Source organism: Hypoxylon trugodes (genome assembly GCF_022578975.1).
Source record: "Hypoxylon trugodes strain CBS 135444 unplaced genomic scaffold F4822scaffold_2, whole genome shotgun sequence".
Taxonomy (NCBI): Eukaryota; Fungi; Ascomycota; class Sordariomycetes; order Xylariales; family Hypoxylaceae; genus Hypoxylon; species Hypoxylon trugodes.
Window position 1 is genome coordinate 1,355,162 of NW_026250017.1, and position 22,129 is coordinate 1,377,290.

At 48.3% G+C, this 22,129-nt stretch overlaps 8 protein-coding genes across 8 annotated transcripts; 4 read left to right on the plus strand and 4 right to left on the minus strand.

Annotated features, from left to right (window-relative positions):
- The first annotated feature begins 32 nt into the window (after nucleotides 1-32).
- Nucleotides 33-894, plus strand: F4822DRAFT_389776 (uncharacterized protein). Its single transcript, XM_051457006.1, has one exon. The coding sequence runs from the start codon at nucleotides 497-499 to the stop codon at nucleotides 704-706; it is 210 nt and encodes a 69-aa protein (XP_051317928.1). The 5' UTR covers nucleotides 33-496; the 3' UTR covers nucleotides 707-894.
- A 562-nt stretch (nucleotides 895-1,456) lies between these two features.
- On the plus strand, nucleotides 1,457-2,616 carry F4822DRAFT_441228 (uncharacterized protein; the record flags this gene model as incomplete). The annotated part of the gene is made up of 2 exons (XM_051462839.1): nucleotides 1,457-1,684; nucleotides 1,790-2,616. 2 exons carry the CDS (start codon nucleotides 1,457-1,459, stop codon nucleotides 2,321-2,323), a joined length of 762 nt encoding a protein of 253 aa, XP_051317929.1. The 3' UTR covers nucleotides 2,324-2,616.
- Nucleotides 2,260-4,284, minus strand: F4822DRAFT_441230 (uncharacterized protein; the record flags this gene model as incomplete). Its single annotated transcript, XM_051462840.1, has 3 exons — nucleotides 2,260-3,302; nucleotides 3,443-4,109; nucleotides 4,174-4,284. 3 exons carry the CDS (start codon nucleotides 4,282-4,284, stop codon nucleotides 2,581-2,583), a joined length of 1,500 nt encoding a protein of 499 aa, XP_051317930.1. The 3' UTR covers nucleotides 2,260-2,580.
- Nucleotides 4,285-5,542: 1,258 nt separating this feature from the next.
- On the minus strand, nucleotides 5,543-8,404 carry F4822DRAFT_389787 (uncharacterized protein). Its single transcript, XM_051457007.1, has 2 exons — nucleotides 8,087-8,404; nucleotides 5,543-8,034 (listed from the first exon to the last, which is right to left on the minus strand). The coding sequence occupies exons 1-2, from the start codon at nucleotides 8,144-8,146 to the stop codon at nucleotides 6,118-6,120; spliced, it is 1,977 nt and encodes a 658-aa protein (XP_051317931.1). The 5' UTR covers nucleotides 8,147-8,404; the 3' UTR covers nucleotides 5,543-6,117.
- A 4,966-nt stretch (nucleotides 8,405-13,370) lies between these two features.
- On the minus strand, nucleotides 13,371-15,903 carry F4822DRAFT_389792 (uncharacterized protein). Its single transcript, XM_051457008.1, has 2 exons — nucleotides 15,650-15,903; nucleotides 13,371-15,581 (listed from the first exon to the last, which is right to left on the minus strand). The coding sequence occupies exons 1-2, from the start codon at nucleotides 15,690-15,692 to the stop codon at nucleotides 13,639-13,641; spliced, it is 1,986 nt and encodes a 661-aa protein (XP_051317932.1). The 5' UTR covers nucleotides 15,693-15,903; the 3' UTR covers nucleotides 13,371-13,638.
- Nucleotides 15,904-15,944: 41 nt separating this feature from the next.
- On the plus strand, nucleotides 15,945-18,616 carry F4822DRAFT_389793 (uncharacterized protein). The gene is made up of 2 exons (XM_051457009.1): nucleotides 15,945-18,065; nucleotides 18,198-18,616. Exons 1-2 carry the CDS (start codon nucleotides 16,682-16,684, stop codon nucleotides 18,209-18,211), a joined length of 1,398 nt encoding a protein of 465 aa, XP_051317933.1. The 5' UTR covers nucleotides 15,945-16,681; the 3' UTR covers nucleotides 18,212-18,616.
- A 119-nt stretch (nucleotides 18,617-18,735) lies between these two features.
- F4822DRAFT_425373 (uncharacterized protein) lies at nucleotides 18,736-19,533 on the minus strand (the record flags this gene model as incomplete). Its single annotated transcript, XM_051460322.1, has 2 exons — nucleotides 18,736-19,275; nucleotides 19,327-19,533. 2 exons carry the CDS (start codon nucleotides 19,531-19,533, stop codon nucleotides 18,736-18,738), a joined length of 747 nt encoding a protein of 248 aa, XP_051317934.1.
- A 39-nt stretch (nucleotides 19,534-19,572) lies between these two features.
- Nucleotides 19,573-22,094, plus strand: F4822DRAFT_117391 (HSP70-domain-containing protein). Its single transcript, XM_051452555.1, has 3 exons — nucleotides 19,573-20,076; nucleotides 20,141-20,267; nucleotides 20,321-22,094. Exons 1-3 carry the CDS (start codon nucleotides 19,938-19,940, stop codon nucleotides 21,768-21,770), a joined length of 1,716 nt encoding a protein of 571 aa, XP_051317935.1. The 5' UTR covers nucleotides 19,573-19,937; the 3' UTR covers nucleotides 21,771-22,094.
- Nucleotides 22,095-22,129: the final 35 nt, after the last annotated feature.

Sequence of the window (22,129 nt, forward strand, 5' to 3'; positions counted from 1 at the left end):
GGGATATTCAAGCGGCAGCCAAGATATTAAGTTCTTGCACAAGCGCATTCAGGAGGTTAGTACACCAACAGACGCCAACCCCAGGCCTCCCAGAGAAGTTCCATCACCGCAGTCCCAGACAAGACCCTTATCTTCTTTATTTCGTAAGCTCACAAGACGCACTACTAATATTCCCTCGCAACAATAGCTTGAAACACAACTTGAGGCTCAAGAGAACGAGCGGTCGAAATCTCAACGCTCTGTTCGCAATGTGGATCGAACTGTGAAGGATCTTCAGTCTCAAATTGAGCGAAAAGACAAGCAGGCAGTACAATTAAATGATGATGTAACCCGACTACGCGACAGGGTCGAGAAGCTGCTGAAGACAATTGATGAGCTCCAAGCTAGTGAGAGCGATGTCCAATTGTCGGCTCGTAGGGCTGAACGAGAGTTGAGGGAAGAAAAGGAGAAAACCCTACGCCTAGAGCGTGAGCTGGAAGGCTGGAAGCACTTAAGGATGGAAAAAGGTAGTGTAAATGGCGGTAGTGTACGACTTAGCACACCTAATTTGGAGGGCACAAGACGTCTGAGCGCATGGAGGAACGGAACTGGAACGAGTGGAGGCGACGGAGACGATACGAGTAGTCTCAGTGGAACAGGAATTGAGGTGCCGAAACGAAAAAGCAGTCTCGGACGAAAGCCAAGTCTGACCAAGGGCTTTTTATAAGGCACGAAGTGGAGTTATAGGAGACTTTTGGGCCATTAATCATGTATCAACGACTGCCCGGCGTTTACGTGTATCTTTTTTTTTTGGAATTACATCTATTAATTATGATAATGCATCGAAATGAGGACGCGGGATAAGTAAATAATGTTAACACATCGAGCATACTATATTTCTCATGCATTCGCGCCGCCGAAATGAGTTGGTTGGTGGCCTTGATGTCCCCTACATTGCTGTCGCCAACCGCAATGTCTCCTTTTATGCTTACTCCCCTTGTCCTATCACAACACGAGGTATCGGAAATAAATTTCGTCATCCTACTCGGCAATTCATAAGCATACAGCAAACATGAGGCAAGCATGCAGTTACCCTTTTGATGAGGTAGGTAGGCTAGAACAAATGTCAAACATACCTAAACGACCTATGTTCATTCGCCGTGCGTACGACCACGCTTCGGCACCACCCACTTAACCTAGAACCGCTCCCGAATTCCAGCTAGACCGAAGTCGTGAAATGGTGTCTCTGATGACGATGCCTTTTCCCCTTCGTACCACGACTTCTAGAATTAGCCGAAGTGTGACGTTTGTATTTGACGAGCATTTATTCAAAGTCCTGTCGTGTAGGTACCTCTGTTGGTGTTACTTACAACCGTTCTGCTTGTCGGAAGAGGTAGACTTCAGTCGGGCCGACAGCAACCAGATCGACTTCGCACGCGTTAAGACGAATAACATATGCCCTACCCGAGCTGCTAGAATGGGAAACGTACTTGGACGATCGCAGGTTTTTTATATTCCCGCTCATGACAGCGACGACGACGACGATGACGATGAGGATACGAGCGATGATGAGAGCTACGCACCCTATGGCTGGCCACAGGCTCTTCGCGATATATTCTGTGGTATCCCGTTAAGTAGAGAAGATAGGAGGGGCTCCTCGAGGTGGGATGGCGCGATTGTTGGGCTTATACGGCGGCCAGATTGTGTATGTACTCTACCCTTCACCCCCCCTTTTTTACTCGACATCTCATTCGGCGTACTATACCCTTTTATACTCCTCCTATATAATTCAAAATTAATACCCCTACAGACGACCCGCGACCACTGGGCCTTGAAGTTCAGGTCCGATGTCGATGTATCGAGTCTTCCACGACGGATTCGTGGTTTTCGGACTCGTATTCCTAGTCGATGCGAGCGCATATGCTCGCCTAAAAAATGGCGGCGCCGGCAACGGCGAGAACGACAACACCAAGAATTCCAAGAACAACAACGAGCACAGCAGCAACGACAGGAACAGGAGTATTTTGAAGCACAACAGGAACAAGAGACGGAATGGGGATCGGAAATGGAGCCCATACCAGAACCAGAACCAATTGTACTGCAGCCGGTATACCAGCCATTATTTGGACGGGGATGGGCTCAGAGACAGGAGGATGAGGAGGAGAATCAGTCAGAAGAGGCACAACGAAGAGAATTGGAGGAAGGAGAAGATGGGCCAGTAGAAGAATCACAAAAGGAGCCAGAAGAACAACGGGAAGAAAATGGAGGGGAGCAAGATTACCAATTAGATGCATCAAGGTCAATTAATAGCGGTGCCTCGCGAGCGACGCATTCCGCGAACTAGCTACATGGTTTCTAACAATACAATACAATTTCAGTGCCAGCGCAGGACGGCCAGAGTTTCGTTGACGGTAGAGTGTGAAGAGCTAGAGCCCTTGCGCAAAGGGCGAAAACTCATCAAGATGTTTCGGATGAACCAATGTACCATTCTCGGATACAGAATGCAACCTTCTCAAACACAAAGTGTACCCTTCTCAGATCCCTAGGTGTTCTTTATAGAAAATACGTATCGCCTTAAGGGGTATCCAGAGCGCCGTTAGCTCAGACTGAACAATACCAAACGGTATACAGTCGAGACAGGTAATTCTGCCACTTGCGTTCAAGGATCGCCCATCTCCTTTGGTAACCATTGTTAGGTCCGTTCTTGTGTCGTAGTGAATACATACGGTCAGTGTAGAACATTTCGATTCCGCCCGCAGCCTTCAGGGTCTCCGCCGGGGTTGGAATGGCTCTCGCTACCTGATATAGAGCCGCAATCTGAGCCGGGACGACATTCGCGGCCGTGGTACCAAGTTGCTGGTAAATCTCTGTGTAAGAAAGTACTTTCTCGTTGTAGTAGTGACGGATTCGCTTCTCGTATTGAGGTGCGCGGAGGGCGTTGAGGTTCACCCAGGGATCGGCGGGTAGAACGCCGGGATACTTGGACACAAATCTGCATTGCACATCCTCCCCACCCCAGCGAATGCCAACGATAGAGAGGCCTTCCTTCGCCTTTACTATTTCTGGCTCCTTCAAAATACCTTCCGCGTTGTACAAGGATGTAGGATGTCCCGCAATACCTGCTGAGTTTGGTAGGCGGCGCATGCTTCTCGTACGAGTTGAGACGGGACCGGAACTGTTCATGATGTCGCAAGGAATACGTCTGTCTCCTGGAAAGTGGATGTGAGCCGCCGCAACGGCGTCTACGTAGAATCCATGATTGTTGGCCATGTCGTCGAACCACTGAGGGCCGTTCAAACCGGTTCGTTGTCGGCGGATGTTGACTAAAACGTATAATAGTTAGCGACTAGGCACTTAAATGAAACGTAATGCGCCGAGCGGGTCGATAGAAGTGACTTACGGTCATTCTTGATGTTCTAGATCAATTTAGGAATGGCCGCTTCTTCCATAGTAGGGTTCGGACCAGTCTCGCCGACGATGAATCGGGGAGTGAAGAAAGGCAAGCTCCACATCGAGTTTGGAGCTTCGCTTCGTCGGAGTCGTCGTACATGCACGACTCTCACATATTTCTCATCCAACGGCTCTCGGGCCCAGGCCAGACATTTCAGCAGGGCAAAGACGGTCTGCTCGGTTTCAACCTGGCGGAAGTCATAGGTAACGGATAACTCATGCTTCTTGAGTTCATCACACTGACCAAGTAGAGCATAGATATGCTTGCTTACACGTCTTTCCTGCTTTATGCGCCACAAAGAATCGCGGGTAGGCCACCACATGCCATCAAAAGATCGATAGGCGAACCCGGGAGTCAGGAGGTGGATGTTGATATAACGGATGTTTCTTCGGCGTTGCGGTGCGATGGCCGACAAGAAAGCTAGGAGTTCAAGTGCATCCTGATCAAACTGAAACTCGTTCACGCGGTAGAAAGGACACCAACCCTCAAGCTCACTATAAATCGCACGACAGGTGTGTGAGAGTGAGACGGTCGTAAGCTGTTGGCCAGTGGGCTTCTTCTCCTTATTGGCATCCAATTCATAGCCTCCCCAAACGAACTTGTTGGAATGAGCCTTGACCTGCTGCGGCTTGATCGGGTTCTCCTCACGAACCGCAAGCTTGTAGATCATAAGACGAATCTAGAAGACATAAATTAGAACCTGCTTGTGCTAACTGTAATTCATAATATTTTTTGGTACTTACGTCCTTGGACAAGAGCTTGAAAAACGGTGCCTCGTTGTTCAACTTCGATAAGTTGAGGTTGGGATGAGAACCATCCTCAAGATTGACGATGCCGCTCGTATCCGGAGCCATCGTGTCGAGAGTAGAATAGAAATAGGAATAGAAATTTTAATAGGGGCAATAGGAAATGGGTGTATGAAGGTGTCGACGATGAAGTGCTTGTAGAAGGAAAAATACTCGATGCAGTACAGAAAAGCACCGATGAAAACAACCGATGCTGAAAAATTCCCCGTCAATCTGGAGAGCGATCAACGACAGGGTATTGAGAAACAATAGAAATAGAGTGCTTCCCCTACCTGGCTACCAAAGGGTACGGTCGCCAATATTACTACGAAGAGGTGTCAAGAAAGAGTGAATACTCCATCCTCGATGCTTGAGTGGTGATGTGAGAAAGAAGGAAAATGGCCATGAAGGTTTAAGGTGAAGAAGAGAGGTGAAGAGGAAGGGTGATGAAGAAAAGAGGTGTAGAAGAAAAGAAGTAGAGAGAGAAGAAAACACAACAGACGAGAAGAGAAGTAGCGCGATCAGTGGCGTTCGGTGTGTAGGCTATTATAAGAGAAGGTAGGCACGGAACCTGATCGCCCTGTATTATTATAGTTGAATGTAGAGGATTACGCCACTATCCTAGGACTACCCTGGAACTTATCGGGCATCGACCACTCCTATTAGCGGAGGGAAAGCACGGGTAACCTAGAATCGTTCTTTCTCTACCTCCTAGGTAGCGGTAATAGGCGCTAGGGATTGGACTTGCTTCTCGGGGGAATTACTCCTGAGTGGCTCCTTCTGAAAGTGTTTATCCTGCACTCTATTCAAGTGGTGACTACCCTGCTTAGGTATGAAAATAGGAGAATCCCACCACGGACCATGGAGTTTGAACCGGAGGAAGGTCCGTGAAGCTTGTTGGCCCAATTCATACCTACAAGCACCTACCTGCTTATCCTACGTACCTAGATACATTGATACCCCCTAAAAGGTGAGAACGCACTGTGCATTCCATAAACCTCAGTGACAGGCCCCTTAACTAAGCTCTACAGAGGTGCACGCCCCATACCCAGGTAGAAGCGCCCTCATTCGGGCGCATTACTTGTGTTGTCACTAAATTAATACAGTAAAACCCTATATATCCACATGCAGTTAACCTCACCTCAATATATAGTTAGAAATTCTAGCAATAGTGGTAAAGCAGTGTTCAAGGATTGGGGTTGTTTCAACATCGATGAGTAGGAACTGGGTTTGTCTAACTACCGAGTGATCATTGAATATTGAACATACCTACTTTAGGACTAGAGTCGGACTAGAACATTGTTCACCGTAGGGGATATCCTTCTCTCACCTCTATATTATGTAAAAATAAATCAGGACCTGGTACCGGTACTCTAAGGGATCAGAGCAGGAGTGCAGATTATCCTTGCGACAAACACACAGAAGTAGACAGAAGGCAAATGATTTGCTCAAGCTCAGCGAGTTTATTATTTTGGGGTATTACTATTACTACAGGTCCATCCGCGTTTTGTACACTCCCCTCGTCCCCCAGGAGGCTCATATGTTTATACGTATGAGTACCCTCCTTCTCAAATCACTCTAACTTCCCATCTTCCCCTCACGCTGCCGTCGAGAGGTGAAGACGAAGGAGCCGAATGTTCCCTCTACTGAGCTTTCCACGATAAAGGATGACCTTTGTATTGGTGTCTGCCGAATTGGTATATTAAAAACCCCCTCCCATCTTTTTCCAAATGCCCAAATATGCAAGTATCATTTCGTAAGGATCGTAAGAATCTTATGTTTGTTGTGCGACGGCGACGGTCATTGTTGTACAGAGAAACGGAAAAGGAAAAAAATATTGGTTGCCTGTGAGGCTAGTTTTCGGTTTTAATTGGTATTTGGTTTGGCTCAGATGGGAGCGGTTTATAGGGCAGCGGCGACGATCATACCGGCGAAGCCGAGAATACCAAAGCCAGCGCCAATGTGAGCGGCGCCAGCAGTGGCGATCGGCGACGAGTTGGGGGTGGAGGTCGGGTATGAGACACCGGTGCCGCTGCCGACGGGGGCAGAGCTGAAAGTCGTGGAGACACCGACGGTGGGGTAAGGAGCACCACCAGCAGGGGCAGAGGTCGCAGGCGCAATAGTAGGGACGGCGACAGGGACAGAGGCAGAGTAGGTGCCGGGGACAACGGCGACACCAGTGGAGCTAGGGCCAGAGGTGACAGTGCTGAAAATGACACCAGGGACGGTGATGCTAGTGTTGATGGTTACAGTGCTGGAAGAGCTGGGGATGGTCTCACCAGCCTCGTTGGTGCAAGGAACAACAACAGTGGTAGCAACCTCGATGGTGGTAACAGCAGCAGGGACAGTGGTGGGAGTGGCAGTGAGGACGGTGGTGATGGTCTCAGCACCGGTGGCAATGCCGGGGTTACTGCCGACGAAAGGAGCGCAGATACCCTGGAAGTAGCTGATGGCCTCGGAGATGACCTCGTCGGACTCACCGTAAGCGTACAGGCAGGTGAAGATGTTCTTGGTGAAGCTGGCGTCAGGGCAGTAGCAAGCAGAGTCGGTATTATCCTTGCAGCCAACGCTGAACATCCAGGTGTTCAAGCAAGAGGGAACGACACCGGGGCAGGGAAGAGTCTCAACAGGGCCGGCGGGGCTGGTGCTGCTGGAAGAGACGGGAGCTGTGGTGGAAGAACCAATAGGAGCGGAGGTAGAATCGACAGGCTTAGAAGAGGGGTAGCTGGTGGGCTGCGATACGCTGACAGTCTCGGTGACAGGGCAGATGGTGGTCGAGACGGGGACAGTGACGGTGGTAAGTGCAGTAGAGCCAGCAGGGCAGTTAGAGACGGTGGAACCGCAGCTGGTGATAGTCTGGACCGAGGTGGTGAAGACAGTGGAGGTGCTCAAGTAGCTGGTGACAGAGTACGAAGAGACGGACTCGCTGCTGGAAGTACCGACAGTGGCGTAAGAAGAGCTAGTAGCCTGGGTAGCAGAGCTGGTGGCGCTGCTGGAGGAAACGACGTAGGAGCTAGACTCGGTAGCAGAGGTGCTAGCGGTGGAGCTGGCGCTCTGGCTGGGAGAGCTAGCGGAGTAGGAAGATAGAGTGGGAACGCTGGCGGAGTAAGACAATGACAGGGTAGGGACGCTGGCAGAGTAGCTGGATTGCGAAACAGGGCTGCTGCTGCTGACGCTGATGGTGGGAATGCTGGCAGAGTAGCTGAAGGTGACGACGGACGACGAGGGAGAAGCAGACGGGGTGCTAACGACGTAGCTGCTGGAAACGGCAGGCTTGCTGGGCTTGGGGCCTGAGCAGTCGAACTCAATGTGGTGAATGCCGAAGTCGCAGGTGTCCTTGGGCTTGTTGGGCTGCTTGGGGTAGACGACAGTAACATCCGTGGCGCCACCACACTGTGTGTTCTCTACAACGGTACCGGAAGCCTTGCAAGGAGATCGGTGCTTGCATGTCTCACCAGTGGGCATGGTATAGTGGAATTCGAGATCACAGTCGAAAGCTGGAGTAACTTGGAACTTGGAGATGGATGTCTTATCGACGCCCTTCGACTTGTCGCAGCTGATCTTGGGGCTCTTGCCCTTATCTGAAGAAGCGGTACCGGTGATGCATTTGCTCTGGAAGGAGGAAGTTCGGGCAGCGAGTTCATCACGCTTGCTGAACTTGTCGGCGCAAGTGAAACCGCTCCACTTGAATCCCTTGTAGGAATCAAATCCACCGAGGGGTAGATCGGACCAGTTGATACCGGGGATGATCTCGGGGATACAGGTGTTGTCGGTGTTATCCGGGCAGGTGAATTTAGGGGCGTTGGAAAATCCGAAGCCCTACTATGATTAGATCCTATCATTACCATCTAGATCGAAGGATAATACTTACTGTGGCCGAGACCTGGCTGAGGCCAGCAGCCAAGGCGACGAGCGATAGGGAGTTCTTCATTTTGAATAATTCAGTCCTTGGTAGACGGCGTGGGTGAAAATCCTGTTATGAGTGAATGTGGTTATTTTGATAACGACTGTATTACAGGAAAATGAAATTATAGATGGAAGCAAGCAAACGAATGACCTTGACTTCCAAGAAAGAGAAAGAAGCGACAGTGATGTCTACCCTTAAGGAAAGAAAGTGGTGATGATAGGGAAGGAGTAACACCAGTGATAGACGCGGAGAAGATACAAGATTTATATAACATCTCACGACGGGTTACCGTCAACCACTCCATTGGCGAGGAACCTAGCTGTCGCACCGACGGAGACCAGACCCTGCTAGACTAGGGTCTAGGATTAGATGTTTATTCCAAGAACCCATGTTGGAATCTGTACAGCATTCCTTGGCGAATATTGTTAATCTAGTACTTGTTGTTCTCCATTGCTGCTTTATTCGAGACCGACGCCACGAACCCAAATTCTCGTACTAAGAGTATCTCGCTAGTTAAAAACAATATGTAAATACGACGAGACCCAAAGGCCTGGTAAATGATAAATATTCTACGAATCACAATATTATGAAAAATCGAACAGGATATCTGAAGATATCACGATTGGGATACAATAACTCGTACCGACGTTAGCATTATTCTTACTTGGCGGCTGTATCCTTTTGGCCCCTGTTCCAGGGACGGATAAAGTACCTAGGTAAGCCCGCAGGGTGGTCTGTAGCGAGAAGGAAAGCCGAGAAGAGGATGGCATAGCTTTGGCAAGGACTCAAAGGTCAAGTGAAATGGACGCTAGGGGCTAGAATGAAGTCGAGAAATGTCTTAAGATCCACAGCAGTTAGACCGAGTTGAAAGCACAGAGCGCGCGGCTGCGAGCCGGGGTGTCTTGGATACTAGTGTGGTATTCTCAGGGGTTTACCAAGGATCAACTGCAATCTATCCGCTATTCCTGGCCAGTCAAACCAACCCCAACATGTCTTTTTGACCAATGATGTCCCCTGTTTATCATGAATTTGGTTAATAACACTTACCATCTTCAGCTATAGGACTGTATTTTGCACAAATCACATTGAGGCGCCCATGCCTATGTCAGTTGCTGCCATAAACAGATAATTCTTACTGGCGTTTAGCTACAGGATTTCCCAGCGCCTGATAAAGACCATCGGAAATAAACTACACAGTAAGCCCCTAATATTTGGAATTCAAGCACAACGGCAATAGTACCACGGCTGGACTATCGTCTACCTAGGTAAGTCGGTGTGAAATAGATGCGGCCCTGGTGCGCAGACTAGTTCGCGCAGTTGCCGCCGCCTCCTAGTTTTGCATAGAAATTCAATTCATGGAATAGCAAAAAGAAAGCGAAACCAGATTAGGAGTCTATAACCCCCTTTACTAGGAGAATGATGGTGTTCTGTTCATCTTGAAACAAGCATAGCCACTCTCGGTCTTTATCCTGAGGAGCTGGCTCTAATGCAGGTACGGCACCATCGCTGAGTCGCATCTGCGGACCAGGGTTACAACGTGGGACCATCGATTAGACCACAAGAGAAGTTTCTTTTAGACGATTTTGAGATCTGTTAGATCCCCTGCAACGATCAATTTTTATCTGCGAGTAATAGGTCGTTCTCCACAGTGCGACTTCTCACCCACCAGCACTGAATAGGATCTGCATTTCGCCCCGTCGAGCCCTGAATTAGCTAGACCTAGGTACCCAATCTAAGGAAGGCGTATGTTCAACAAACATATAGATAGATAATAGACGACCGAAGGCTTTGTCAATTAGGTACTAGGAGATAGCTTCTCCTTGTTGAGAAAATGAAAAGTGACTTCGTTTTGTTACGCCGGACGTCCGTAAGACTTTGGTGAACGATTTAGGCATTAAGTGAGTTAGGGGGCTTAACACAACGGTATCTGCTCCAATGAAATTCCACAGTACTTAGGTACATCGGATGTTACGGGAAAGGATGCGCAAAAGGCTCCCAAGGTGGCTTGAGAGATACCGCCGAAATGCGGGTGGCGCTTTGTAGAAGTTGCTTTTGTTAAGTTCGCCAGCCCTCGCTCAAGTTGTCCTCAATCGGTAAGTACTTTACAACTAGTAATTGACCCAACTGTCAACTAAATATTAGCCCGCACAGTGGAGGCCTGAGAAGACAACTGACAAGGGCCAATAAAGGTATCCTTGCCGCCGTCTACTCCATCTCTAGACTAGAGGGCTAGACCAATGCAGGTTCTATCCCATCAGCCTCCTAACGGCTTAGCTCACTACGCCTGGTAAAGCTACCCAACCCCTTTATCACGCCCTGCTTTCTGTTTCACCTTGTAGCCAGTAACACTTTTTGGAAATCCCGACACCCGACAACTTCTAAGCCCATAGTTTCACCATTTTGTCCTTTTTTACTCTACTCCCAAGTGTCCACCTATGGAGGGAGCAACCTGACTTGAAAAGAGCCGAATTCAACTAGCTAGATTACTATATTCCCGACCCCTTATTCAAGTTACCTAGGCTGCTATCTATACGATAATATCCACGATATTCCGAATTAGACACATGATCTAGACAAGGAACATCCACGGTCATTCGCTTCATACCGAGAGCCGCATTACCTGGTTTGCATCCACCCATCCTAAAGGAACCCCTGATTTGGACGACTAATGGTCTACTAAGGGATGAATACGAGCCGCATGCATTACCTGATACCTACCCTTGGTTAATGCGACATTATCGACGATTATGGTATCGTCCCATCTTGGCCTTGGCTTCTCTTCTTGGAAATCTCATCGCTACCAGTTCCTTCACCTGTAACATCTTCATTGACCAAGTTTTCCGTAGCACGGCCAATATTCATGCTCAGTTGAGAATCATCCAACTAAATCAAGTTTCTCTGCGATCTATCGACATTGTGCAAGTTTCAGCAGAACATAGCCCAATTTCGTACACGAGATGAGATCATTAGGAATACGATCGTCCAAGCGTCTTTTCCGATGGACTGGTTAGACATTTTCGGTCTGTTCATCTCGTTAAAGAATACACTACCTAAGTACACAGTAGCATGAGTGCTATGATGTTCATGATCACATCGAGGGCTGTGCGGTTCAATCTATGCGATCAGCTTAAGCGACGGCCTAGAACCAAAGAAATGATCGCCAGGTACATTTACCTCTTTAGGAAAGCAACTAACAATTTATGGATCTCCTGTCAGGCAATCTGGGTCTGACCACCGATAGTTTCCCAGCGATCGGATATCAATTACCTAACCGTAGCCATATGTCACGGATTAATCCCCAGAATTGTGAAGAGAGTACACTATCCGCAAGTAGCCTCGCGCTAGAAGTATTCTCTCATCATATCTTTAGTAGAAAAAAGACAAATCGCAAGTGGAGAAGCGGAGTAGGCGAGCTTTCCGAAATCTACGTATGGAATAGATAGAAAATTGATTATGACCGACTTACCCGATTATTCGAACGATACCACGTATGATCCTTGAGGAAGAAGCGAGAAATACAGCGTAGCCTCGGATCTAGAGGATCCATCGAATGATTGAGGTTAGTACCTAGTTGAGGGGTTTAGAGGAAGTCTCCATTCCCGAAGGGACGATTGTAAATAACGACGCACGGCATATGGAAGAGAGGAAAAGGAGTCGGCTCCCCAAGGTACCTAAACAGGTAAACAAGAAACCATTCCTCTGGGCTTTACGGATGCTCACCACGGTAAGCAAACGAAATTAACCAGCGTCATGACGTCCGCGATACTACCACGTGGTATAACATTACGAATGCTCTTTGAAAATTAATTAAATTAATCAGACGTTGGATTTTGAATCTTCTTGGTAAAAAGGTAGGTATCATTTGGATATGTTTCGACTATTATTAGCAGTTGTCCCATTCTTTCGGTTGTCGGTTTGTTTTCCTGCTGATCCCTATTACAAACCCCTACTGTTGATCTACGGGAACTAATCGTTGACGACAACAATCCTGCAGGAGCAAGGTCTGATTGGTCCCAACAGAGAAATCTTCAATGATGATCGATCTGGGAAGATCGGATTGAATCGATTAACAATTTGCACTCCACTATTGCGAAAGTCTCGCGCAGCAGCCTCAGATATGTGATCGCATCCAGCTGGTTTAAAAGCTACCTAATCGCCTACCAAGTGACAATTTATGATATACTTCCCAGGCGCTTGACGCTAGGCATTAATAAACGATCCCGACAGTGAGACGGCTGGCTGCTTATAGATGCGCCTGACATGCTTAAGACATTCCAGCGCGATTGGGCCAACAACACTGACAACTCAGAGGAAAATATCACCGAGTAGGCATTCGAAATAACACTGTATAGACACTCTCCATGCCGTCCAATCATTGTGTACTATGACAGAACGCCCGCTACCCGGAATCCTCTGCACACCAATTTCCATAAACGCCTCCATCATGCAAACTCCGCAATACGAAGCGGCATATACAACCCCAAAACGCCTCTGAGCTCATAACTGACCAGTCAACGCACTTCGATCAGCCGCCACACGGCAGAGTTATTGATTTGGCTGATGTGATCGTGATCGATGGCCGGAGCTAGTCGTCCGAGCTACTTGTATATGTAACAGCAGGTACGTTAGATAGTTATTAGGAGGAGGTGGCTATGTGCCCGCGATTAAGCAACTGAAAAGAAAAAAAAGCCCCCCGTAAGCCCCCCGTAAGCCCCCCGTAAGACCCCTAACCGTAGGTACCTAGGTAGGTATAGTGACAGTAAGGTGAGACGCGCGTTAGGAATTTGTGATGGAATTGGCCATGTCGCATTCTAGGTACCTTAGGCCCTGAGAGGATTCAGCATCTGGGGTAAGCTATGTTGGTAGCAGGATGTTTCTCTCTGCATACCTACCGAAAATATCGGATGAGGGTTTGTAGGATGAATAAGCTCTCCTGATGGACGACACATACTACCCCTTTCATTTGCTCTGGGGTCGCCGGGGGCTGGAAGACCAAGGACTAAGTATAGCCTCCACCGGCCCCGACGACGACGTACCGAAACAGATACACCGCTTCCCTCTGAATCAAACCCAAACTCAACTTCAAAAATCAAAACCACATAATTTTCATGACTTTGTCTTGAATTCAAACAAGAGGCGCCGAAACGAAATCAAACCCAAGTATCAACTCCATTGGGCATGCACGATATTAGTGGCGCTTACTAGAGCTTACTCGCGGGCGTCCTCTGCCGTGTCTCTCTACTTTTACAACCTGTTCCTCTGCACCTAAATATCCCCTATAGATACTAGTAGAACGGGCCGTAATCCAGCTGACACAAAAACGTCAGTCACCGAAAAAGCGCTACAGAGGCACACCTCGGCGGTTGGAAACCAGCTAGCCTAATACGCCGAACCAGTTAATTATCTCAAAGTCAGAAAATCTCACGGCTTCATCTTTAATTTGCTTCTATTTCGCTCTTTCCCGTCTCTCTTGAAATTAATCTAGTAAGCGTACATCTTCATCCTTAATCACTAGTCTATCCACCACCAGCCCGCATCCGCCGTAATCTCTCCTCGGCTGCTCGCGCTCTCCTCTCACGATCGAGTTTCATCCTTTGCTCGGGCGTCAATCCACGTGCCTCTTCTTCGCGCTTATCCTGTGCTGTCTTTTTCGCGCCGGCTTCTAGTAGACTCTTCCCTCGCGCTTTGCTCGCATCCGGGACTTTAGGGCCCTCGCTTCTAAGCCGTTGTTCCTCAGTTTTGCGACGCTCTGCTTCTCTTCTCTCATCCTCTTTGCACTCCCGCTCGTCGCGTTTTTCTGCTTCTTCTTTCTTGAGAGCTGGCGGCACGCGCGCGGCTTCCCAGTCCCATTCGGCCTCACCTAGCTCATCGCGGGCTACGCGGAAGGCGTCGCGAGTCGGCCGATCGCCTGCAAGCTCAAAGGGCGTTTTGCCTTCTTTATTCTTGAGTGTGGGATCTGCGCCAGCTTTCGCTAGGAGGCCTAATACGAGCGGCGCTGAGTTCTGGTTCGCGGCGAAGTGAAGAGGGGTGGGTGCGTGGTGATTTTGTGGCGAGTCTATAGGTTGGAAGAGGAAGTCGGCGGGCACATCGTTGCTCTTTAGATATGATAGTAAAGCGGGTAGTTTGGATCTTCGTATGAAAGCTTGCAGTTGTGATGTGTGTAGTAACGCCGTCTCTTCCTCTTCCGTTAATTTCGGCGCAGCCGGTTTTGACGGCTTAGAAGTTGCCTTTGCGGGCGTTTCCTCTTGCGCCTTCGTTAATTGCGCCGGGTCTATCTCGCGGACTTTTAATCGAGTCAACTCTATGAAAGATCGCATAAGTTCATTTTGCGTCGCTCTCCGCGTGCTAAAGGGGAAACCACGTATACGCGGGTCATTTGCTCGTAGAACTTGGCCATCGTAAGGACCGAATAGAGTCCTTCGGTTCGTGGCTCCCGTCGCGCGAATGAACAGGAGTTCGGCTGTATCTAGTAAACCCTTCCAGTCTTGCAAAAGTAACCGTACCTCATCCGTTAAAGCTTGTTCGTTGTATCGACGAATACTAGAACCGGCCGAATGCGCATTGCCTTTCGCATTGTCGTTCGCCGATTGCGAACCACCCTGCTTCCTTCTTGTGGTATATCTGTGAAAAGTCTTGTGTGCTAGTACTGTCGCTTCCCTATTCAAGGGCCCTACGGATCCATGCTTCGTTTGCCGTGGTGCTAGTGATACCACCATGGCGGCGAAATGACCACCGCCGATCATGCAGAGGAAGATGTGTGGCCCTTTGTAGACGGCGGGCGCATAATTTCCATCTGGACCTGTCTTTGGTACAGGTATCGGTGCTAACTGTTTGCTCTTGACTGTCTCAACGATCTTATTTTGGTCCCTGGATTCTTCCAACGAGAAAATAGCACGATAGATGCCAAAATAAGTATTTTGAGGCAATACGGGCGAGCTAAACCACAACAATGGTTGTCCCCCGCCACCTCTTTGCTTCTTTCTCGGATTACCATCTTCGTCCCCCTCTTGGTCATCAATTGTATTCTGATTTCTTCCCTTATCCACTAACGTTGCTTGCTTCTTCAATAACGTTGTTAAGAGGTTGCTCTCCTTAGCGTCACCATCGTCTTCCTCCTCCTCAGAATCGGTCGAATCGGAACCAGAGAGACTCTCGTCTAGATTGGCAATCAACTTCTCGAATTCGGGCTCGGAGACGGGGTTTCGCCCGCGCAGCTTTTGCTTGAGATTATAGTGGTGTAGGTCGGATTTTAGGTGACTGCGCTGATCCTGCACGGTCGCAAACGAGAGTGTGCAAAGCGAGCAGGACTGTGAGCCCACCAACGTATTGGATGATGAATCATTGGACGATGCATCTTGGGTTGTAGATTTTGTCGTCTCTTTCGTTATATCCTGGGTTTCGTCGGTTGCATCTTGTTTTAATGTGAGGGTGTCAAGAACTTGAGCGGGTAGATCGTAAACTAAGCAGTTCGATTAGAAAGTGTACTATGGTCTACGGCGACGTCAGAGTAGTGGGGTGGGAATTTACCATAGAGAGGTCGCTTCAATAAATCATCCGTTTTTGAATCCATCGCTTGAGGTTTCGGTTCGGGGTATTATCCTTATTATCTCACTCTAAATCTTAACGAAGATATTAATTGAAGGAAAGAAAAGGAAAAAGATTTAAGTTATAAGTACATGTAGCCCTTAAGGGTCCGATGACGAAAGAGGGTTAGAGGAAGGTGGTTTGGGTGAAAGCTTTGGCGGGGTAGCTTCCTTATCTATACGCTGTTTGTTCCCTATAAACAGCGCTACCTCCCCTTATGACTTTATCCTTGACATCTTTTTTTTTTCCCGACCCATGGGTCCCGTTGTGAGTCAACCGGCAATATCTAGCTCTGTTTTCATAAAAGATTATTATTATTAGTATCTCATTGGTGACATAGGAACATTCGGGTTATGAGTAAGAGGCTCATCATTTTACACAGCCTCCTCTGTTGCTGACATGAACTTCAGTTTTATCGACTTGACTCCGTCCTTCGTCAAGAACAAGACTTCGAGCGAAGTAACCTCGAGGCAATGCGAAAACACTGATTCCGTACTTGAACAATTTTCTTTGTCGAAACACGATTATTGATATAAAGCTTTGTCTCCTTCTCTATGCCAAAGAGCATCCAATATTACATGAAAGATAAGTCGCGATCATACCCAACTCACACAGCTTCATTGACAGAATGGCTCCCCCCTCTTTCTTCTCTATAGCACCCTACAAAACTTTTAAGGGTGCAACAATGCACTTGTTAGGAGCGTCCGACTTTGTGTCGAATCAGTGACCATGTTATAGAACAATCGTCTTCAACCCCTAGATGGCTCATGTATACAAATAACCCTTTGTATCTATTATCCTGCCTGTCACCTCAATGTACTCACAATCAACTGATTCTAGTATATAGGAATAATAACTGTCATATTTATCTTCTGTTCTTTTTTTGTCTTTTCAGAGCATTTGCCAGTACGTAGTCGTACACTTTCACTTTTCACTACACTCGGTCTATCCACTTGGGTGGATCAGAGAATCATCATGGGGTGCGACTGCAGACGCCTCACTTCTCGCTACGCTTGTAGCCACAAGGAGCGAGAATTCTATAGGTGCTGGCGATATTATTATAAGAAGAAGGGTTCCTGTATCGCCATACTCTTCTCTGACTGTGAGATAGAGCGCCATGCGGTCAAAGTACCCCGGGTATGTAACTCTTGCTACGAGTACTTTGTTACCAACTTTGGCGAGGTAGCCGCTCATAAGGTCAGCCAGAAATTCCTCGAGTATAAAGAGTATAGTGGGGTACACAAGGATACTATTGACCCTGCAACGATCCCCCACGAGGCATACGTTTCTCCAAAAGAGTTATATAAGATGGGTGCTCCTCGAGCTGCTGCTGCCCTCCAACGGGCAACGTCCGGGATGTCCAGCAGTTCGACATCCGTAAACCGTCTGCACCCATCCCCGCCTCCGCTAAGTCCCCCGGCACCAGTCATTCCTCGTTCCCGACATGGCGATCGTGTTTCAAACCCCATCAGCCGCTCGACAAATCCTATTCAAAGGCCACGATCACATAATAGAAATTCCAGAACCAACCTCACGATAGATGAGGCAGCGCGTCGGAATGTTTTGCGCAATAGGTATTTGGATGATGGATGGAGTACAGCAAATATGGCCGGGTGGCAAGAAGAAGAAGAAGAAGACCGTATCGATTCCCCAAGGACTATAGAATCTGATGACATGAATGATGACCGGGCCGTCCACGGCAAAACCGGGGATCGCGCTCTGTACCAGCCAGAGCCTCGCCGTACCAGGCCTCCAATCCATGAGCAGCCATCATCCAGTTCACTTGTATCGCGGATTACCAAGGCGGCTGAGACTGTAAAAATCCCAGGATATGCTCGTCCTTCCAGTATTCGGATTTTAGCCGCCCCTAAGATCCCTACTTGGAGGCGCGAAGTCCGTTTTGCTGATGAAGTGATCGAGAAAGGTGAGAAACCTCGAAGAAAAACCCCCCTTTCTGCTCCTTATGTATCAAGCGTGTCCATGGCTTCCCCGTCGCTCCCCCGGAGCAAGTCTGTCACTTACCTCCTAAGGACTCCAAAGTCTGCGGATTCACTACAGGGCTCGCCGAACCGTCGAGTTTCACCGTGTTCCCCGCCTGTCCCTCCACCACGTACACCCCGAACATCGCACTTCCGTGAGCACGGAATTCCTACGCCCGCTTTCCTAGAAAAGGAGAATAACGACAGTGAGATGACATTGACCCCCGGAACGCCTAACGACGTGCTGGTCTCTGTTAGCTTACCTTCGCCTAGCTTCTCGTGCGCGGTACAATCTTGCTTTTGCAAACCCGGCGAGACTGATGAAGCCAAGAAGTGTCCTAGTTGTCGCGCGAGGCGACGGCTAGAGCGCCGACTACAGAGTAAGTCTACCCTTTCTAGCTCGTCCGAGCTGTCGTTGGTTTCCGGATGAGCCAATTGGACTCAACCTCCCTGGGGATTCGTCGGGGCTTCTTCCTTTCCTGGACCAATTACTGATTTTTCCCCTATCACAGTGAAATGGATCTAAAATAGACCTAATCGAAGAAGGCGAGGCAAAAGGAATCCCGTCTCTAGTAGAGACTATGGCCCCTTATCATCATCAAATACGACCGCGGTATATACGGACATGCTTGTACATACGGAGGGTGAGTATTCTTGGTTCTCTGGTTCCATCTCCTGGTTTTTGGCCCATCTGCTTCTAGGTTCGGGGGGATATCTCAAAAAAAGGTGAGTCTTCGGCTTAGAGTCGAGTCCAACGTACTGCTAGTTATAAATATGCTACCCAGAGCATATTGCATACGACAACTAGCAATTCTCTCATTTTCTGTTTCTGCTTTCTAATTCTTACAAATTAACTGTTTCGGGTATGATCTGGTATCGTATCTAAGTCTCTTGGAACAATTAGAATAGTCAAGTATCTATAGTATTGACCTTAATAAGAAACATATTTGGTCATCATTAGAGTGTTCAAAGCATGTGTGAATGGGACGTGATTGAATGGGTATCATTTAAGTATCAAGAAAATAGTCGTAATCCATATCAAGTACCGACCTAACTCAATTCCTTGATCAGTTTTCGTACTAACTTCTTCTGCTGCTCTACGCTGAGATTCTTCTCGTCAGTCTCCTTCACCGCCCGTCCAACGGCGAGCACAGCCTTGATTTTCTCGCTGTTAACCCATATCTTTCCATTTCTACCAACCGCCGTCTCAAACGCGAGGCCCGCGGCTCCGAGTTCTTCTAGAACAACAACCTTGCCTTCTTCGACGGACTTCCTCATAAGAAGCCGTCTGGCCATGCCGAGTGAGATGTCAAACAGCATACCGCCGTTCAATGGGCCTAACCCGTCTGCTTTTCCCGTGGTCGCTGAGACACACTCCAGCTCGGGGTCCATGTGGCGGTTCGCGAGACTAACTCGCGCGTAGACTAAAGATCCTGGGTTCAAGTTGGGTCGTGTCTTCTTCGTCGCCATCTCGAACGCGAGCTGTGGGAGCACGGCGTTGGAAGTGTAGCCTGATAGCATAACGTAGAAGTAGTCTGTGGCGGAGTGGTGAACGGTTCCAATGACCAAGTCACCGACCGTTGGTACGTACTATCGAGGTTTTTAGTAAACTAATCATAACCAAGAAAAGTACGGACTTACTCGTCCTCCGTTGTATTCCACCCATATCGAATTCTTCTTGTGATCTGTGACAAGCTGACCAGCTACCGTGGGTATCAACTCATTAGGAGGGATATGACGAAGGCCCGGACCAAGTCGTAATGCTCGTTTCGGGTGCAATGGGATTTGTGAGGGATATATTTGATCGCCGGGAAGGACGAATATCCTTTCACTTGTTTCTGCCGCCATCTTCGTTATTGTATGTGATGATGAGAGGACGAGCTCTGAAATTTTAGTGGGATCAAGGTATGGGTATGGAGCTTTTGCTTTTAACTGTAGATGTGGCTAGTGAAGCGTTTGCTCACGTAACGAAGCCTGAGTGGATGGAGGGGCAGTGTGGCTAGTGTATACCCCACGGTAATGTACCTAAGTACCGAATGCAAGTAAGGTGGGCAGGGATCCTTGCTGTCAAGTAACTTTAATTTTTTTCTTCGACATCAAAAATTTTGGGAAATCGCTGAAATCCCAATCTCACCCCCACCATCAAAACAAGCCTCCTGGTATAATATTTCCTGAGTTCCACTTGCGGTAAATTTGTGCAGCGACACAATCAATAACTTAATAATTTTACGATTTCTTCAAATTTTGCACTCATGACTGAAACGAAGGCCAGCCAGCCTGGCGTTTCGCCAGAAAATCGATGCGCCATTGGTATTTCCTTTGGTAATTCGTACAGTTCCATTGCTTGCACGATTGACGACAGCCCAGTTGTAATCGCAAATGAAGATGGAGGTAAGAATCAAATAACCCCTCCAGATTTTGTGATGCCGAGCTCGCTAACTGGTTTATGTAACAGACCGACAAATCCCCACCATCCTATCATACGTCGAGGGCGAAGAGTACACTGGTAACCAAGCCAAGGCCTTGCTAATCCGAAACCCCAAGAACACGGTTATATCCTTCAAAGACTTCCTTGGCCAAGAGTATGTCTTTCTCTTTAGCTATTACACGGATTAAGAGCTTACTTTTACGATAGATTCAAGTCGATTGATCCTACCCACTGCCATGCAGCTTCCCACCCCCAGGACGTAAATGGAAGCGTATCTTTCACAATCCAGGACAAGGTCGAGGGAGAATCACCTTCAACCCTCACCGTTAAGGAAGTTTCTGCCCGATATCTGCGCCGCCTCGTACAATCAGCCTCGGACTACCTAGGAAAGAAGGTTACCTCTGCTGTAATATCAGTCCCTACAAACTTCACAGAAGCCCAGAGAACGACCCTAATTCAATCTGCAAATGATGCTGGGCTTGAGGTCCTCCAATTAATCAACGAGCCAATTGCGTCGGTTCTTGCTTATGATGCGAGACCAGAGGCCAAGTTGGAAGACAAGATTATTGTGGTGGCCGACCTTGGTGGTACACGTTCGGACGTTGCCGTAGTAGCTTCAAGAGGTGGACTTTACACAATTCTTGCAACGGCGCACGACTATGAATTCTCCGGTTCCCACTTAGACACTGTCCTCATGGACCACTTTGCGAAGGAATTCCAGAAGAAGAATGCCAATGTTGACCCTCGAGGAAATGCAAGGAGCTTGGCGAAGCTTAAGGCTGAGTCTGAAGCCGCCAAGAAGGCTCTTAGCATTGGTACAAACGCCAGCTTTAGCGTTGAAAGCTTGGCAGAGGGAATTGACTTTCAGACCACCATCAACCGACTTAGGTACGAAACAATCGCGCGCAAGGTCTTCGAGGGCTTTAACCGCTTGGTTGAGGGTGTCATTAAGAAGGCTGGTCTGGATGTCCTGGATATTGACGAGGTAATTCTATCTGGTGGCACGTCGCACACGCCCAGAATCGCAAATAATTTCCGAGCGATATTCCCGGAGAGTACTACAATTCAAGCTCCGGCAACGAGCGCTAGTGCCATCAACCCCTCCGAACTTCAAGCCCGCGGCGCTGCTCTCCAAGCTTCTTTGATCCAAGAATACGAATCGGATGATATCGAACAATCAACACATCCCGCAGTCACAACTGTTAAACACATCACTAACGCTATTGGTGTTATCTCGTTATCCGATGAAGGCGAGGAGACATTCACACCAATCATCGCGCCGGAGACAGCTGTCCCGGCTCGTCGAACCATCCACATCGCAGCTCCCGCAAGTGGCGGCAATGTGTTGGTGAAGGTAGTTGAGGGTGGTACCCATATCAAGGTGACCAAGTCCGAGCCCAAGCCAAAGGAGAACGGCGACAAGGAAGACGACGATGAGGATGACAGCGATTTCGATGAATCTGATGAGGAAGAAGAGGAGCACCGAGAAAAGGTGTGGAAAATCGGCAACACCCTGGCTGAAGCCGCCATCCGAGATGTCAAGAAGGGAAGCAAGGTCGAAGTCACCATTAACGTGGCAGGCGATCTCGCAGTCACTATCGCGACGAGGGAAGTCGGCGGTAAGGGTGGTGTTAGGGGCAACTTGAAGGCTCCTTAAGTACATCAATTTATTTAATGATGCCACCCCTTACTTACCCTTACCTTACCTTACCTTCCCTTATTCTCAAAAAAATGGTTTAATTGAAGCCGGATGCGGATGGACCACTGCGCGGTAGGCGGCTAACTATTCGATACGATACGATATAGAAGGGACTTCATGCGGAGTGGACGGATAATTCGTGATGCGTAATACATGATGCATGAAAGCGATGATGTTCCACTCCCCTTTGGGCGGAATAGGGCATAGGGTATAGAACAGTTAGATGAAAAAAAAAAGAAACGTATTTACGTATTTACGTATTTACATAATACTTTAGGCATCCATCTTCGAGTTGGCTGGTTATTCGTTCCTCTTCT

Bases quoted from the DNA above. Each gene is read 5' to 3' on its own strand.
- F4822DRAFT_389792 (XM_051457008.1), bottom strand. From the start codon at position 15,692: ATGGATTCAAAAACGGATGATTTATTGAAGCGACCTCTCTATG. The intron at 15,582-15,649 runs GTAAATTCCCAC...CGAACTGCTTAG, and splicing joins ATTGAAGCGACCTCTCTATG to TTTACGATCTACCCGCTCAA.
- F4822DRAFT_389776 (XM_051457006.1), top strand. From the start codon at position 497: ATGGAAAAAGGTAGTGTAAATGGCGGTAGTGTACGACTTAGCACACCT.
- F4822DRAFT_389787 (XM_051457007.1), bottom strand. From the start codon at position 8,146: ATGAAGAACTCCCTATCGCTCGTCGCCTTGGCTGCTGGCCTCAGCCAG. The intron at 8,035-8,086 runs GTAAGTATTATC...TAATCATAGTAG, and splicing joins TCAGCCAGGTCTCGGCCACA to GGCTTCGGATTTTCCAACGC.
- F4822DRAFT_117391 (XM_051452555.1), top strand. From the start codon at position 19,938: ATGACTGAAACGAAGGCCAGCCAGCCTGGCGTTTCGCCAGAAAATCGA. The intron at 20,077-20,140 runs GTAAGAATCAAA...TTTATGTAACAG, and splicing joins AATCGCAAATGAAGATGGAG to ACCGACAAATCCCCACCATC. The intron at 20,268-20,320 runs GTATGTCTTTCT...CTTTTACGATAG, and splicing joins AAAGACTTCCTTGGCCAAGA to ATTCAAGTCGATTGATCCTA.
- F4822DRAFT_389793 (XM_051457009.1), top strand. From the start codon at position 16,682: ATGGGGTGCGACTGCAGACGCCTCACTTCTCGCTACGCTTGTAGCCAC.